The 18,338-nt window shown below is 41.9% G+C and overlaps 1 protein-coding gene across 10 annotated transcripts in view; it reads left to right on the top strand.

Moving 5' to 3' along the window:
* Positions 1–18,338, top strand: part of nfia (nuclear factor I/A) — a 438,666-nt gene that overhangs the window by 340,688 nt on the left and 79,640 nt on the right. For 7 of the 10 annotated variants that reach the window (XM_067990275.1, XM_067990281.1, XM_067990279.1 and 4 more), the window contains one exon: positions 522–650. The exons of the other annotated variants lie outside the window; for them this stretch is intronic. In XM_067990275.1, coding sequence (XP_067846376.1) covers positions 522–650 — 129 coding nt within the window. The remainder of the gene's footprint in view (positions 1–521; positions 651–18,338) is intronic. 10 annotated transcript variants of the gene reach the window in all.

The raw sequence follows: 18,338 nt of genomic DNA, 5'->3' as shown, positions 1-18,338 counted from the left end.
AATCATGGTTTATGAGGCCAACTCCCTGGTAGAGTATTTTGGGTGTTTCCCAGGTGGCTGTGCAGTATCCTCGATTATGGTGTTAAATGTACGTTCTATGAATTCTTTGAAACAACTGGAAGTTTGACACTTCTGGCATTTTCAGTCTAAAACTCCAATGGAATTCTTTTGCAGGTTTAGTTTAGATAGAGCGGCATGGTTTATGAATGTAGCTCATTCTTGAAAACATTTTCTTGCATGCATACTCTCTTTCCTCTATTATTAACCTGACAAGGAATGTTGTTTGAAGTTGCTAAGTAAACATGCTGAGGCACCATAGAACGTGAATGATGCAGAATGCTTTTTGCGCTGCCTAACTCTCTGTCTGCAATCTCTTCCCTTTCCCTCTTCTTCTCCCCCCCCCCCCACCTCCCCAAACTCATGCTGCTTTTGCACCCCCTCCCCCCCACCCCCACATTGCACAGGCTGTCGTTTCATGACCTAGCATTATTAAAATTGCACTTATCGATCATTCTTGCCAGGAATGCCATCGCCTACTACATTAAAGAAGTCAGAGAAGTCTGGTTTCAGCAGTCCCACGCCTTCGCAGACCTCCTCCCCTCGAACGGCATTTACACATCATCATCGGCCTGTGATTACAGCACCCAGAGGTGAGGCACGGCCGCTGAGAGCCCTTCCCTGTAGCTCCTACTAAAGAGTCTAGGGTCTTGGCCAAGTAGCTTGTAGTTTGGTGCCTTGAATTACTGCTAGTACAGAAAATAAAAGCTCTAGGAAAGAATTCCTTGTGTACATTGTGGGCTATAAAACCTGAGAAGCGGTGTTCTTTTTTTGAGCCTGGTTGTTGAATAAGAGGGAAAGGATTCATATTGGTGACTTCTTTTAAGTTTTAAATAAAATAAAAGTTCACTGGTTTTGTTAACAGCTGGTTGCTTCCCATATTTTCTGTCAATTCAGTGATTTTTTTTTTAATCAGCTATTTTTATCCAAGCTATATTTAAAAACCTCTTTCAATGACTTCATTATATGTGCCTATTATAATTTGCTGTGTCTGGTTGTTGTAATAATTAATGACACATGTCTCAGCTGGACCATTTTCCCATCTAATCTCCTTTCATCTTGTTACTAAAATTAAGAAATTACAAAATTGCTCAAGATAAGTGACTGTCTGCTGGATACGTTTGAGCTCTTGACATTATGAAACGTCCAATTATCTTATATGTACAACTTCAGCAATTAATGATGAATAAATGCACATCTTTCCAGAGTTTGATTAAAAAGGAAATATCTGCCTTACATAGAATCAGACCCTGCTTTCTGAGATTTTAAATGTAAAATTATAGCTGAATAAAAAATTCAATGCAGCTGCAGTATTTTCTGAAAATGCTAGACAACATTTCTTGGGTAAGAGATACATTCAAAGTAAATTACCATAACCCTCCCCTTTTGCTTTTCATAGGTGTGGTTTTCAAACCAACTTCTATATTCATAAACATGACAGTGAATAGCTATTTCCACCAGCAGAATGAAAGAGTCCAGCTATTGTGCCAGTTCCACCAACTAGTTTCAATGCATGTGCACAAAAAAAGCTGGAGTTCAACATAGTTCTTATTCTTGAATGGAGTGTGGGAGCCACGATTAGCTTTGGAAATTAATTCCGGGTAAGTTTTAGTGCTCCATATTTGCCAATAAAAAGTGGATGGTACTGGTTAATGAAGTGAATCATGGCTCCAAAACTGCATGAAAGAGTAAGAGCTGTACTGGACTCTATTGCCCCCCGCTGGCATGTTCCCTACAAGACCCATTGGTGATGTCACTGGGGTGTCTGTATTGTTACGTGATGCTCTACTAATTAATTCTTTCAACAATGCTACTGTTGTCTCCAAAAAAATTATTCTTTTGAGATAGAAGTATCAAGAGTTGTGCCAGGGAAGTGTTAGGGTGCACGTTTTTAACCTATTGTTCTTCACACAGTAAGTTCTCAATCTTGGATGTGCCATCTAACGGAGGTGTATTATGGAGGCCAGTCATGTCTCTAAAGAGCGAAAGGGAGGAAAAATTGGAATGCCCTAGGACTATCTTATACACTCCCTGGAGGGCCTCTATGTTGCATCATAGGCAGAGGTTTGGGACAAAAATAATTTACAAATAGATGGAAGGGGGGTGGGGAGATGAAAGAAAGGCATTTTCCCACAGGGAGGACACAGTGAGGGGACGACTCAGTCAAACTCATATACACAAATCTCCTACTATCCAGTTATCATTAACAGAGACTATTTTCTTCAACTTCAAAACGGCAATTGAAGTTTTTAAAAAAAATGTGGGGGTAGAGGAGGACCTTAAAGTGTGAAACCAAATGGGGTTCTTTGTATCAGAAGTACAACACCCTGTAAAAAATGTATTTTTGATATGTTGACCTTTAATATCTCTCCTCACATTACCCCCCCCCCCCCCGACCCAAACTTTCTGATGTCCCAAGACCACACGGGTCTTGCGGTCAAGTGTGTGAGGTCTGCACCCAAGCGTCAATCTGTGACAGTCATCATCTAACTACTACATGGGTCTATAGATAATTCTCTCTTTGACTTTACATCCCTCCCTGTGGGGAAGCTTCCGACTTGTGCTCAGTACTTCCCCATAGCAATACGACTGAAATTGGGAACTCATCAACATGGAGAAAAATGAACTTCTTGATGCTTTGTGAAGCTACATTTTATTACTCAAATGCTGTGTAAACCTTACTTTTAGTCTTGACTATTAATCCTGTCACCGGCTGAAGCCAACTGCACAACAGAAATTACCTGATGAGTTGAACAAAGATTTGTGAAGTATCAGCTCCATTTAAACATCATGCACTTACAAAACCAGTTCAGGAGATAAAAACAGAAAATATTATGATATAACAGGGGAGTGAGACTAATTGGATAGTTCTTCAAAGAGCCGACACAGACACGATGAGGCGAATGGCAGCCTCCTGTGCTATATGATTCTATGGTTCCAAAGGGGGGAATGAAAAGTTTATTTTAATTATCAGATGTAGAACAAAAATGTAATTTACAGCAAGTGAAGTATTCATTTTTACTTCATAAGAAAAGCGCAGATGACTTGCGAAGTAAAAGCAATTGCTATCATCCTTTATTCACTTTTTGCTATCAAGGTCACCAATTGCATTAATCTTCTAAAAGTGTTGCCATAGCTTCAAGCAGAAAGAACAAGCTTGATATATTACCGAGTAGATTGGCTGTTGCTTTGTAGAAATAAATACGTTTATCTGTAATATAGGAGATAAGAAAAGTAAGAAAGTTTATTAGTATCACATATAAGTGTTAGTCTTTGCTCTGTGCTAGCATTCTTGTCTGAGTCAGAAGGCCGTGGGTTCAAATCCCACTCTAGGACTTGAGCACATAATGAGAGAGTACTGCGTTGCTGCCCTTCAGATGAGATGTTAAACCGAGGTCCCGTTTGCCCTCTCAGTTGGATGTAAAACATCCCATGGCACCAGTTGAAGAAGGGCAGTAAAGTTCTCCTGGTGATATAGCCAACATTTAACCTCAACCAACGCTACCGAAAACAGATTAACTGGTCATTGCTGTTTGTGGGACCTTGCTGTGCCCAAATTAGTTGCTGTGTTTCCCTACATTACAGTAGTGACTACACTTCAAAAGTACTTTGCTGGCTGTGAAGTGTTTTGGGATGAAAAGCACTATATAAATGCACGTTTATTCTTAATGCTTTGGGAACACCAAGCTTTTTTTTCTGTTTGGGCAATAGGAAGAATTCTAATATGTACATATGTTAATCAATAACACATTCTTTCCTGGGCAGCTTTTATGAATGGTCTTCAAATTGTAGCATTCCATGTAACAGACATTACAATGCTCAATGGTTCTCACAACCAATGCACAATGTGTCTTAGTTTAGTTTATTTATGTGTTTTGAATTGATGTTTAAATCAAGTATCAAATTCTTTTAGGATTTAGCTACGCTTCCTCCATCTAAAGCTATTTCGTAGCTGTTGTACAGCAGGAGATAGGAGGAGATATTTGAAGGAAAATAAATCTAATACAAACAACCTACAAAAATCCTGTCTGAAAAAATCTAGACCGGATTTTGCATACGTTTAGGTGTCAACGTAGGTATATAAACGTAGTTATTCATCTGGTCCTAAAAGCAAACCTTTATGTATGGATCATTAGTCATAGCCTCTTAATCAATTAGTTCTGCAACTGTCGTAACAAATGACAGGTCCTAAGTACTCCCTAAGCATTTCAATCTGCGAACAGCTTATCTCCATCTCTTGCCAACTTTCTGGATTCTGCTACATTCTTGAATTGCAAAATATTTATACTTTCTTTGATCCGCAATTAAAATTGTGCTCTTTGGCATGACTTTATATTTCTTATACCAACAATCCAACTTTTGGAGTTGTTGGTGACACAATTATTTTTTGCTCTTGCCTGTGGAGGCTGAAGTTTGATTTATTTTTTTGCGATGGTGATTTGGAAGTTCCAGTTGAACAAGGTTTGGGGAGGTTCACTGCTCAAAGCAGTGCAAAACATATTTAATTTCTTGTTGAGTGATCTCAAAAGTACTGTAATAAAATAACTTTTTGGATGCTACAGAATCAGACACCATTCCACCAAATAACTTTTTACTGGGCTTGGAAGAGAGAAAACAGCCTTTTCAAAAGGAAGATCTTTTGTCACCAAAGAGCTGAGGCTGCTGATTGTTTTCAAGCTGCAGTTGACAGCAAAAATCCTCCTGGTATCAGTAATGTAATTTTCCAGTTGCCAGCAGCAGTGAAGATGAGATACTACCATATTTTGGATTTCTGAATGCTGGTGGGAAGGACCTAATCTCAAAGGAAGGATGCGCTGGACCCATTGATCTGTCAGATGATTTATTATTTATTTTATTTCCCTCCTCCCCCTCTCCTGTTTTCCCTTTGTTTACTGCTACCACAAGTGAAGTATAGCCTAGGTGGCACTGACCTTTCTCCATCATCACTAAAATCTCAGTTCCCTGGGTTTCTGCAACATATTATAACCTGTAGTCAAGGCCTGTTCTCATTGGAACAGGAATCCAAAGGTGTATAGGGTAATTTTAAAAATATGATTGCTTGCTTGTAAAATTTAAATTTCAAAGTGTGCTGAGTGGTACAATGGGTTAACATGATGTCTTTTCATCTCTGGAACTGATGGAATGAATGTCTTGTTGCTGGCTATAAAGGTATTACATGAATTAACTGGTAGTCTCAACTTTGGTCTTATTGGGCACAGGCCCACATCATAAAATGTTCAGTACATAGAATCATAGAAAGGTTACAGCGTAGAAGGAGGCCACTCGGCCCATCGCGTCCACACCGGCTCTATGCTAGAGCAATCCAGCTAGTCCCACTCCCCTGCCCTATCCCCATAGCCCTACAAATTTTTTCCTCCACAGATTAACACTGAATTGGCACAGAGAGAGCAGAGGCTATCTGATGTGGAAAATGAAATGTCAAATTGCTGCCATAGGGCTGCTCTTCTGACGTTCAAGTTAAATCACATTGTTATGGTAGAGTAAAAGGGGCTTCACTATGGGATTAAATGTTAGAAATGAAAAAGTCCTCATTTCCCAGCACAGATATCCCTCACTTCAACAAACACAAAAAGTCTACCAAAAAATAACATGAGCAGAATTACCACCCCCTACTCCTTTGTGTTCTCCAACATATACAGCCCACTAAACAGACATTTTAATCTTTTATTAACATTTGCACCAGCAGAAGAAATTAAACTTTTGATGAAGAGGGCAATCATACTCTATTCTCTCAGGACTCCCAGATACAAGCAAATTACACAGGGAGCTGTTTAAAGCTTAGAATATTTGTTAAAAGACCAATTGGGAGTAGGAACCCTGTACTCTAAGTTTATTTTTTTAGTTAAAACAAATGAAAGTACTTTAAAAAAAAAGATAACATGAGGGCAAAGAGGGCAGGCCTCTGATATACTATTGTTTAATTTCTGTCACTGTAGTAGGGAATGACTTTGCCACTGGCAACTTCAGATGAGCGTAAAACACAGGAACAAAATGGGATTTGTTTTCTTTGTTTTTTTCTCCTCCAGATTTGGCTCCATTTTTGTTGCTTACTTCTTCCCTTCTGAATGCGGTGGCTCATGCTGAGTATGATTTCATGAGTGGCAATGGTGCTCATGCCTTACTCATGTTCATTTTTGTGAGAGTTTTAGTAGGCTTTTGAACACGGGCAAGCATGATTGTACCTTCACTTGGCATCCTCACACGCTCAATTCGGAAGGAGTCGCTGGGTAGCAATTAAAAGTGGTAACCAAATATTGATTTTAGTGTCCCTGAGTAGTTGTCTGAATGCTGATCCTTATTGCAGCATTCCCACTGTTACCCTGGTTGAGATTGGGATCAAACTGGGAACTTTCCTGATCTGCGTGCCTCAATGCCACAATGCACAGTGAACTTACCAATTGAGTGTTTGGAGAAGTGGTGCATTTTTTGAATACTTGTATAATTACTGTGCGGTATCCCATTTTGTGGCTGCTTTAAAATGTCCAGATTATTTAAGAAAAAATCAAAAAAGCTCTTTTTCTCTTTTGATAACGAAATAGATTTCTCCTATACAGTTGTAACTAAATTTATATTGAATAGAACTACAGGGCATTGAGTTCACAAGCAGAATTTTAGCATGGAGGCGGGAAGTCAGTGGGTGGGTAAATAATCACGTGGGAAAGCAGGAAGTAATTTGAGCTTGTCAGATTGTGTGATCGCAACTCAGTTGAAGGCACTTAATTTACTTCCGGGTTTCGTGTCTCCAAGCTGCGCAGCGGGTGTACTGCACACCCGCATGAGGCGATTTAAAGTCCACTATTTAAAGGGCCAATGCAAAAATGGATTTTGAACGAGAAAGGAGGAGAAAGCAAAATGGAAGCACATGGAGGAAAGGCAACACCCAGGTTCTCAGGCGCCTATCTTGAGATACTACTGGCTGCTGTGAGAAGTAGGAGGGACGTGTTATACCCAGGTGATAGATGGAAGAAACCTGCATCTTCCATCAAGAAGGCGTGGCTGGAGGTGGATGAGGAGGTGAGCAGCGGGAGCACAGTGCCCAGCTCTTGGCTGAAGTGCAAGAAGCGTTTTAATGACCTAATCAGGTCAGTAAAAGTGAGTACATTTGCTGATTCACCCACATTCTGTTTTGTGCAACACCTCCCTCCTCTTACTCTGCATAGGCATGCCTACTCTTATCACACAACTCCTCACAACCAGTTAAGTTTCAGCATCAACCATCCTTCACTTTCTATGTACTTCTTCACCTCCCCATTTATCCACCCACCACTACCACTCACCCCAATCCTGATGCAATGTGATGTATCTGTCTGATAGCCACCTTCTGATGCATCTGTTTCATTGTCAGCCTTACCCAAAGCAGTACATTCATAGGGTGAAAACGTCACCTTCGTTCATTCACAAGTCTGTTCTTTTTCCCCATGTAGGAGAAGAGAGTGCAAAACACAAGGTAGAGGAGCAGAACTGGAGGTTGTCCACTGCATATAGTGGAGCTGACAGATGTGGAAGAGATCATGGAAATAAGTAAGACAGTTGCATGTCTATCCATTGGAGATGGAGAGACTGGGAACCTGCAGATGGCTGGTGACAGAATTTAACATCTTTTACACACATGATGAATTGATTTTATCAATGATTGAACTGTTCCAGACCTCAGTATGGTCATTGGAAAGATTGTCACTTTTCCGATGAATAACTCATATCATTTTCTGTTGTCTTCCAGGGCCTTCACAACTTCAAGAGCAATCACGTGATATGGAAGACATCAATTCCTCAGAGGAGCTCATTCCTTCTGAGGGTGCATCGTCACAGCTCATTGAGAAATGCAGCAGCGACATACTTGCACTTCGGTGGGTCCTGTTAGACAGATAGTTGGATTGTTACCTGGTGAGTCACCACTCACAGTGAGCACGAGCAGACACTGGTGAAAGGGGAAGCTGTGGAGAGTCCGTATCAGGGGACGCACTCCTCTCCAAGCTCTGCTCAGCTGGACACAGATGCTGAACCCCAGGAACCATTGTTGAAAATAAGAATGATTGAGGTACAACTGCACCTTTGGAAGGCACTGGAAAATGTGCCACACACACTCTCCACAATTGCAGAAAGGATGGAGGAGTCCAACTCGTTACTAGTGGATTGTTGTCGCAGGTAAGTGCGAGAATGTCTGCAATGGAGAGAGTGGCCGCCTCCATGGAGCTTCAAGCACGGTTCTCAAATGTGTCTGCAGGCCATGACCATGGCCATGCAGACTCTGAATGCCAACATGTCTGCCGCCTTAAGCAGGATGACAGATACCTTATCCATGGCCGTATAATGTGGCACATCTGTTCACCAACCTGCTGTCCAGCAGAATGGTGGGAGTAATGTGGCGCTGGCCCGCGAGAGGGATGAAGGCGAAAGGGGACATGGAAGTGGGAACTCCACTCAAAGTGCACCAACTTCTCACCCGTTGCCCTCCCCACGCCCCAACCCCCCAACCAGTACCTGCAATGCTGCTCCTCTCCCGATGGCCGAGTCTGCTGCTGTACGGGTGAAGCATTCTTTGGCAGGGCCCTCACAGGCTCCAAAACCCAGAACATAGGCCGAGAGCATCTCAGCAGTCAGGGCAGGGATCTGAGCAACCTGCCACTATCTCTGCTGAAGCCACAGGGGATGCACCACGTAGAAGTGGTAGAAAGCGAAAGGTTAAGCAATTGTAGTTCACCAAGGGTATGCACAATTGTGTTTGACGAAATATCATATTTTTTGTTATGCCATATTAAATTTAATCATTATCACAACAAGCACGTCTTGGCCATTATTGCGTCCTGTCTGTGAAGTTGCCCTTTCATTTGCTTCGTCGTGAATGTCAAGACATGACGATACCCATTGGATGGGTGTGCAGTGAGTGTATGTGTGGTTGAAGGACAGTTTTGTGCAAAGGAGGGGGGGAGGGGGTGGTGCTGGTTGTTCCAGGAGGCCTGAGTATTTCAAAGACTTCAATTTGAAGATCTCATTATGAGAACTTGTTAGAGATGAGTGAGTCACGGGCAGCAATGAGCGCTGCTGTTCTGGTGCTGGGCTCCCCATCTTCATTTTCATCCTCATCCTCATCCTCCTCCATCTTGAGCCTGGATGAGCGCATTTGCCCTCCTCCACCTGTAACCCTCTCTGCTGCGCTATGTTGAGCAGGACACAGCACACGACCATTATTCTGCACACCCTCACTGGCGAATACTGAAGGGCTCCCTCAGATCTACCCCGGTACCTGAAGTGCATCTTCAACATTCCTATGGCTTGCTCAATGACAGACCTGGTGGTGATGTGACTGTCGTTGTACCGCTGTTGTGCTTCGTTGGTGGGGTTTCTCACAGGTGTCATGAGCCATGTCTGCACGGGGCATCCCTTGTCTCCAAGGAGCCAGCCCTCAAGTTTGTCTCCTGTCTGGAAGAGGCCTGGGATGTTGGACTCATGCAAAATGGATGAATCACGACAACTGCCAGGGAATCTGGCACACAACTGCAGAAATCTCTTCCGGTGGTCGTTCACCAGCTATGGATTGATGGAGTGATATCCCTTTCGGTTTATGAACAGTCCTGGCTCATCTGGAGGTCCTCGGATTGCTATATGTGTGCAATCAATTGCGCCCTGCACCCGTGGGAAGCCAACCAGAGAGTTGAAACCCACTGCCCTCAGTCTGGCTGATTTCACGTAATCAGATGCTCTGGCAAACAAGTCATCCATCACCTATCATATACACTTATGTGCAGACAACTGACACACCCTGGAGATGTCACCAATGGTGCCCTGGAAGGATCCGGAGGTGAAGAAATTGAGGGCAGGCAATGCGTGGCCGCCAGGTCCAGCTGGGAGCAGCTCTTGCTGAAGGAGGCTGCAGATGTCTGCGACCACCTGCTGACTCAAACTGAGCCTGCGTAGGTCCTGCTCCTCAGAGAGGTCCTGGAAGCTCAGCCTAAGCCTGTAGACCATCTCACGTGGGTAATGCCTCCTGCGACGTCGGCCCCACCGTTGGTCCCCTCTCTGCTTTTCGCTAGATCCTTGTTATGCACCTCTGTCTTGTGCATCTGTAGATCCCAGAACTACACGATGTGCTGCCCTGGATGATGATTTTCGTCCTCCTCAAATGTACTCTGGAATAGATCCATTGCCCCCCCACCCCCAATCCTGATGTTGTCAGTTTGAGAGGCTCCAAAATGTTGGTAAATTTGTGTGAACACAAGAATTCTCAGTCTCAACAAAAAACTCCCTGCCAGAAGTTTGACTGAGAAAACTGAGTGCCCAGTTGCAATAGCTCACCTTTTATTGAAATGTGTCACTCACTGGTTTAAAGGTCCAAAAGAGCTTCGGTTGCATCTTGCCTCAGTTTCTATGGCATGTTTCAGAAGTCATGGGAAACACGTTCAGGAGAAGTTAAATCAATTTCTGTTGCAGAATCCATTAAAAGTTAAGTACCTCAAGTTTTTAAATGACCTAAATTGCCCCTTTAACTATCAGCCCGCTGGCTTTAAGTGGGGTCAGGACTTCCAGGTTTCTGTTGGGCGTGCATCCTAATGTACCTGAGTTAAATCTGGAAGTGGGCGCGTTGGGGCCGGGATACGGTCCTGCTTAAGAAATCAACTATTTTTACTAGCCACCCATCTGCAGCCTACCCTTTTTTGGGGGTTAAAATTACCCCCCACCTGTCTAACAGGCACAGTGGCCTGAATTTTAATTTGGAGCCGAGAAGAGGGGGGTGGGGGCGGAGTTTATCGGACGCAAAATCCGGAATTTAAGTTACCGGGTCGGAACCTGTGACCATAACATAATTGAAGGATAAATATTTTACTTCTGGGTTTCGTGCCCAGCAGCCAGCTAGATTGACAGGCTGGCTGCCTGTCGGGTGGGAAAGCAGCCAGGGAGAGATCAGAGTCCTCGGGGTTTGTATGGGGAAGGACGGGGAGAGATCGGGATCTTTGAGGGTTGGGTTGGAGAGAGATCAGGATCTTTGGGGGTTGGATGGGGGGTCGGGGAAAGATCGGGATCTTTGGGGGTTAAATGGGGGGGGAGGATCGCAGGGGACGGGGTGGAGGTGAGAAGTCGGTCACGAGGGATGTGAGCAGTCAGCCATTGGGGGTGGGGTCGGCCGATCGCAAGGGTCTGATTGTGGCAGGTAAGCTTGTTGGGCCTGGAGGAAACGGTCCTTTTCCTGGCCCACATGCAGTGCAATAAAGGCACTTACCTCATGATCCAACCCTACTCACCTCTGTTCACTGGTGAGATTCACGAGCCCCAGGAAACCCACACTGGAGGCATTAAAATTAAAGTTAGGTCAAATTCAATTAAAAAGAGCTACTTAACTTCTCATAAGGACTTTAATTGATGCTATAAATATCTGCCCGCCTGAACTAATTAAGGTTCGACTGAGGCGAATAGGTTACTCAAACGCATCCAAACGTACCTCAGTTAAACCCGGAAGTGGGCGCGTTGGAGCCAGGTTGCTGTCGTGCTCCAAAAATCAAATATATTAACTACACACCCGCCCCCAACCCACCCATTCTTCGGGGTTAAAATCACCCCCAGTGTGACTGGTCATTTTTAAAAAAATTACAATGTTTATTTTAGTATTCCTGACCGGCCTGTTCAAAAAGTCATTGCAAGCACAAAAAGAATGGTTGGTTATTTTTGAATAAAATGGAATTTACAAGTTGATCATTTTGAAAAGGGAAACTGCAGGTTTAACTGTGGACTGACTTTTAAGCAGGTATCTTCTAATCCTGCTGCTACTCTTCACACATTTCAAATGAATAGTGAGGTAATTAAGATGAGAAATGTTGACTGGTTTGAGTTACAAAATCTTCCAGACGTGAAATAGTTTTAGAAGGATCTGGAACCTGGGAGCTTGCCTTGTATCAGCATGGTGCTGTAAATGGAGTACTGACCTTTTGACTCTGGTATCAATGTTGTATGTGTGCATGTTCTTTGAATCTAGATCTCCTGGTCATGAAAAACAAGCAGACAACTATTGATAGACATGAGTGGGGGTTTACACTTGGTTTTTTTTAATCTGTTAATGAAACCTAAAAAAAACCCTCCAGTGCTGTTTTGTTGAGACGGTGAACTTCCTGTGCAGCTTTGTCTGAGGAGTCATCTCACACCTATGTAGTTGTGGGTCTGAGCACCAGCAGTGAGACTCCACCTTGCTTCTAACCATTATGTGTACCACATTTTTGGCAATTTTTAGCCAAGCTGAAAAGTTTGAATTCCTTTGACAAAGAGTAGCACTCGTTTAGGTTTGCTTGGTCTTTTACATTTCCACAAAAATGGTATTCAAGGTCGAAGCTGTAAAGGGGTTATTTGCGTTATTTCTCGGCTTTCTGGCCGGAAGCTGCAAATCAATTGCAAGTTGACTTGTAGGTCAGTGGTGCACACTTCTTAGCCCACGTAATGAGGGGAGGGGAACTAAGATGCATTGTATCATCTTCAAATAACCAGGAGAATGAACATTAACGGTGTTCTATTCATATACATGAAGTCCAAAAGTGATAAGTATTTTTGATTTTGCATTAAATTATTACAATGTTAAGAACATTGTCACAATGAATTTTTATGGAATTGGATCAGATTTTTAAAATTTTCTTTTTAAAAAATTTACAAGATTGAGTCCTCTGGTCCACCAGATTTACAGATTTTCTGCTGCAGTGACGGCAGATGGGCATTTTCCTCTGCAAATGGCTACTTTGGCATGACTCAGTTCCCCTACAGGGAGATGTCACAGTTTCTGCTCAATGTTACCTTGCTCAGTCCACTTTTTATCAATAACTGAGCAGAGATCAAACCTCCTTCCCTCCCATTCCATGGTGCAGAATGTTAGTTCTGTATCACATCACCACCAGCCATGGAATTAGATCAGTTTAATTCTGTTTAATGAAAGCTGCACTTTTAATGTAATAATCCATATTAAAAAATGGTGGTTTAGCATCATAGCAGTTAATATTTTGATTTTCTTTAAAATTGTTGAATACAGCACAGAAACAGGCCATTTTGTCCATTAAGTATATGCCGGTGTTTTCTTCCCACATGAGCTACCTAATCTAATCCCACTGTGATAAAAGTGTGTTTTCGTTTAGATTATTGATTTGAATTCCTTATTATTAGAAACAGCACACAGATATGACTAATTGTTGTTTCCATGGATTGTGACTGCGAGATACAGAGGTATGCAGTTTCATTCTAGAAAATGAAAGGCAGTCTAATATCTCTGTGCATCCTGGTTTCTGTCAGACAAAAGGTGGTTTTTACATGTTAATATCAATTGGGCTGTACCTATTTATAGAATTTTTGATGGCTGGTTAGGCAAAGTGTTCTGTTCTAACTATCAAGCATCCTTGCAATTGTCAAAGAATGGCTAATCATTTAATTTAATTAGGGAAAATGTGGTTGTTTGTGAATGGCTTTGTATGACTATGTCTTGAAAGGAAGTGGAATGATACTTCTGTGAGTACGTTTACCTCGGACAGTCTATGGTCTGAAGCCAGCAGAGGGACTATGCTGAGCTGGTTTGACCCGTTGGCAGCATTTCAACAACAACAAAAACAAGAACAACTTGCATTTATGGCCCCTTTAACACAGAAAAATATCTCAAGGCATTTCTCAGACACATGAGGATAATTGGACGCCGAGAAGAGATTATTAAGGGCGACCAAAAACTTAATCAAAAGAGTGGGTTTTAAGGAGGGTTTCAAAGGAAGAGAAGGAGGTGGATTTAAGCAGGGAATTCCCGAGATTGGGTCCTAGGTAGCTGAATGCACAGCCTCTAATTTTGTGGTGAAGGGAATGGGGGAATGCAAGAGGCCGCAGTCAGAGAACAGAGAATTTGGCGACAGCAGGCTTGTGGAGCTGGAGGAAGTTACAGAAATAGGGAGGCTGAGACCATGGAGGGATTTAAGCACAAGAATGAGAATTTTGAGGGTTAGCAACAAATGTAGATCAGCAAGGACAGGGTTAATAGGTGAGTTTGGTGTGGATTATGTTATGGGCAGTGGAGCATTGGATGAGCTGACATTTTTGGAGGATGTAGGATGGGAAGCCATTCAGAACAATAATCAAGTCAAGAGGTCACAAGGGCATGAGGGTTTTAGTGGCAGATGGGCTAAGATAGGGACAGAGCCAGGAGATGTCACTGAGGTGGAAGTAGGTGACCTTTGTGATGGAGAGGATATGGGGGCAGAAACCTAGCCCAAGGTCAAACAAAAAGCTGAAAGTGCAGACAATCCATTTCATCACATCTGTTTTCAAGGTTCAGTGTACGTTTGTGAGACAGCGCAGGCAGAGATGACTTTATTGTTTTTGTGTATCATGAAGTAAAGTTTACATTACACAGTTTTATGCTGAATACAGTTCATTTACCTATTCTAAGTTAGAATAAATTGTCTGTCGTCTATAGCCTGAGTCTCAGTCTGATAGTGTATATTCACTCCACCTACTGAAGATGAGGAGAATCACACAGTACATTCTAGTCTGTGTTGAATGGCAAGGGTTCTGTGTTCAATCTTTAGATCTTGCTATCATTTGCCTTGATATTGGGAAGGTAAAGGCACATTCCATATTATAGGAGACATGAGATCTGCTTACAGGAGTGGTTGGTGATGCTGAACCATGATGGAATATCTCATGTAAAACCCAAAAATGTAACACCTACTCTCCTCTCTCCATATACCCTTTAATATTCCTCGTTTTCAAGTACCTATCTAATTCTCTTTTTAAAAAAATGTTTGTACACTTCACTTCAACAATGACTTTTGGCAGAAAATTCAACATTCTAACCATCCTCTATATCAAGAAATTTTTCCAGCCTCCCCTTTTATTTCTTTTTGTGTTTATCTAAAATTTCTGTCCCCTTGTTACCAAATCTCTGGCCAGTGGAAACAACTTATCACTATATACCTTTTCAAAAACATTCATAATTTGGTAGACATTCATCAGGTCAACGTTTAAACTTCTCCACTCCAGTGGAAAAAAAAAGCCCTAACTTCTCAAGTGTCTCCATTGCTGTGACCTCTTGTCCCTGGTAACATTCTAGTGAATATCCCCTTCACCTTTTCCATTGCTTTTATATCCTTTCTATAGTGGCGTGCCTAAAACCACAGACTGTACTCCAACCGAGGTCTAACTGATGTTCTGTACAAGTTCAATATTATCTCATTGCTTTAGTATTCTACACCTCAAGATACAAAACCAAGGATTCAGTTTTTCTTTTTTATGTCCTGATCTACTAACACTGCTGTTGTTATTGGCCTTTTTTCACCAATGTTGCTCTTCTCCTCTATCCGATTTTAAGGTGTGTTTCCTTTCCCTATTATTACTTCCAAAATGTATTAGTTCACATTTTTCTACATTGAACTACATTTGCCACCTATCTGTCCATCGTGCCAGCCTATGTCTTCCTGCAGTCTTTAAGAATTTTCTTCATAATCTGCCATAAAATCCTTTCCCTTTCGCTCCCCTCGCTCCAATTGCTGTAATCAATAAATGTCAACATTATTTTTTCACTTCTTAAGTCCAGATCATTTATGCATGTCAGTAAATAAGAAAGGCCCTAGCCTAGTTCCTGTGGAACAACATAGCTTCCCAGTCCGAGAAACTTCCTTTTACTTCCATTGTTTGTTTTCTGCCTTCCAACCATGTCTCCGTATGGCCAAATCCCCCTTAATCCCATGTCACTTATGTCGTACCTTATTGAATGATTTTTGGAAATCAACATGAACTACCTCCATTGCATTTCCGTTATCTATCTCCTCTCTTTCTTCAAAGGTTGACAATTGTAAACAATTTTACAACACCAAGTTATAGTCCAGCAATTTTATTTTAAATTCACAAGCTTTCGGAGATTTTCTCCTTCCTCAGGCAAATGTTTCAAGATCTCCTTGAAGCCTACGCATTTATACATATTGAACAATAATACATGGTGTTTACAGACTGCCCCTGCAACTGCCCGTTGCCAAGGCAATCACCGTGTTCAGACAGAGAGGTGTTACCTGCAGAACCTCCGAATACACATTCAACAAAAAAACAAACAGGGAAAAAAAACAGAGAAAAAAAACACAGAGAGAGGCAGAAACATCCGGAAGGCAGAGAGAGCCAGCAAATGACCCATTATATTAAAAACAGATAACATTTGTTCGCTGGTGGGGTAACGTGTAGCGTGACATGAACCCAAGATCCCGGTTGAGGCCGTCCTCATGGGTGCGGAACTTGGCTATCAATTTCTGCTCGACGATTTTGCGTTGTCGTGTGTCTCGAAGGCCGCCTTGGAGTACGCTTACCCGAAGGTCGGTGGATGAATGTCCATGACATTCATCCACCGATGAATGTCCATGACATTCATCCAACCTTCAAAAGCAATGAGATAATATTGAACTTGTACAGAACATCAGTTAGACCTCGGTTGGAGTACAGTCTGTGGTTTTAGGCACGCCACTATGTCCATGACATTCATCCAACCTTCAAAGGTTGGTCAAGTAAGACTTGCCTTTTAGAAATCTATGTTGACTGGCCCTGATTAACTCACAATTCTCCAAATAATTAGTAATTTCATCCCTTATTATATATTCTTTAGAGAAATGCTGATGGGCTAGCTTTTCTGCAGATGTAATAAAGGTGTCAAGGATCTTATGTGGTGCACCTCTTGTGCAAGTGATGAAATAAATATGGGAAGATGTGCATCATACTAGCAATAGTGCTGTACTCAGAGAGTCCCCATCATCAATAGTTTCATCAGTAAACCCCCAGTGGTCATTTTAGTTTTAAAAAGTAATTGCAAAGAGAGGGAAGATCTTCATCCAGCACAAAAGTTTTTTTGTTGTTGCATCAAGTGGAGATAAAGCCCTTAGAATTCTGCCTCCAAGACTTGTGATTCTTGTTCCGCACTCAAGTAAAACTGACAACAGTGGCTGACATCATTTTCTTATTGCCATTTTCGTGGTATTGCAGTCAAATTTTAATGTTTTCTGGACCCATTCCATCCACGGTCGATGTATTATATATGATCTTATGGGAGCTAGTCATTACCAGCTGCACCGACCTACTTCAGACATTTATTTTTTCATATTTGCCTCTGACTGAGTTCCTTAGAGGAGCACTATCATAGATTAACATGAAGCCCTCCTGCTGAGAAATTCTCATGGAGAGCCATGATAGCACAGTTAAATCTTGTTGTAATAGCTCAATAATTACAAGGTAAATGCATAACTAAAAGCTCTATTACACTAATCTTAGAGATGGGTATGTGAGGCACCACGCTGGGTAAATTTGTTATCCCTGCAGCAAACTTCTAAAGACGTGTTGTTTAGATCGTGAGTTGTGCTTAAACATGTTACCAGCTTGTTGTAAGGCACAGGAAACAGAGGCCCTGTCTTCTTAAAGAAACCAAAGCAGGCTGGGTTAAATGAACAAAATTCACCAAAACATAGTACAACATTCTCATGTATAGTAAATTCCTCTAGGAAGCAAGTCAGGTTTCACTTTCTCTCTCTCACACAAACACACACACACACATTTTCTTAACCTGTTTCACCTTTCCAGTATTGCTGTTTGATCTCAAAATTAATATATATGGGCGTCATTGTTCAGAAGAGATTACTTTTAAGTGAGGTTCTCACTGTTATACTTGATATATTTCACTGTGGAAAAGCAGATTTTGCATTGCACTGACATAGTACAACTGTAGTACAACTCTTTTAAATGGCACTTTTCTGCAATGTGGTCTCACACTACAGGCATTGAGCATTGGCTGCAGTATATCTTCAACTGGTGCAAAATTGAATTTTGAACTTTAGCACTAATGTTTGTAAAGGATTCCGGCAGTCCGCTGAATCACCATTATGTTTCTAATGATAGAAAAGAGTTGACAATCATGTCTGCTCTATTCTAATGTTAAAAATCGCATCAGTAATAGGCGGCCAGTAATCAAGTTGTGTGCCTGTGTTAAACTTGTTTCCCTGTATTTGAAAACAATTTGTGTGGGCAATGTAACTCCATCCTGTCTGCCTGTACTGCTCCAGAAATAGTACCGGTATGATATTGGTACTAACAAGATAGCTGAGGCAGAGGGCATACCCAGCCTTTCACCAAAAAGATATGAAGTGTACAGTGTGTCATTTAGAATAAGCTTTCTGAAAAAAATGTATTGACGGGCTGGCACATAATGAATGGGATTGTGTAAGCCTGAGGATTGATTGCTTTAAAATGCAGTGTGATCCTACAATTATTTCTTCATTACCCAGTTC

Source organism: Heptranchias perlo, chromosome 9 (genome assembly GCF_035084215.1).
Source record: "Heptranchias perlo isolate sHepPer1 chromosome 9, sHepPer1.hap1, whole genome shotgun sequence".
NCBI classification, from domain to species: Eukaryota; Metazoa; Chordata; class Chondrichthyes; order Hexanchiformes; family Hexanchidae; genus Heptranchias; species Heptranchias perlo.
The sequence above is the reverse complement of the archived record's forward strand: the minus strand, read 5'-3'. Positions and strand labels throughout refer to the sequence as shown.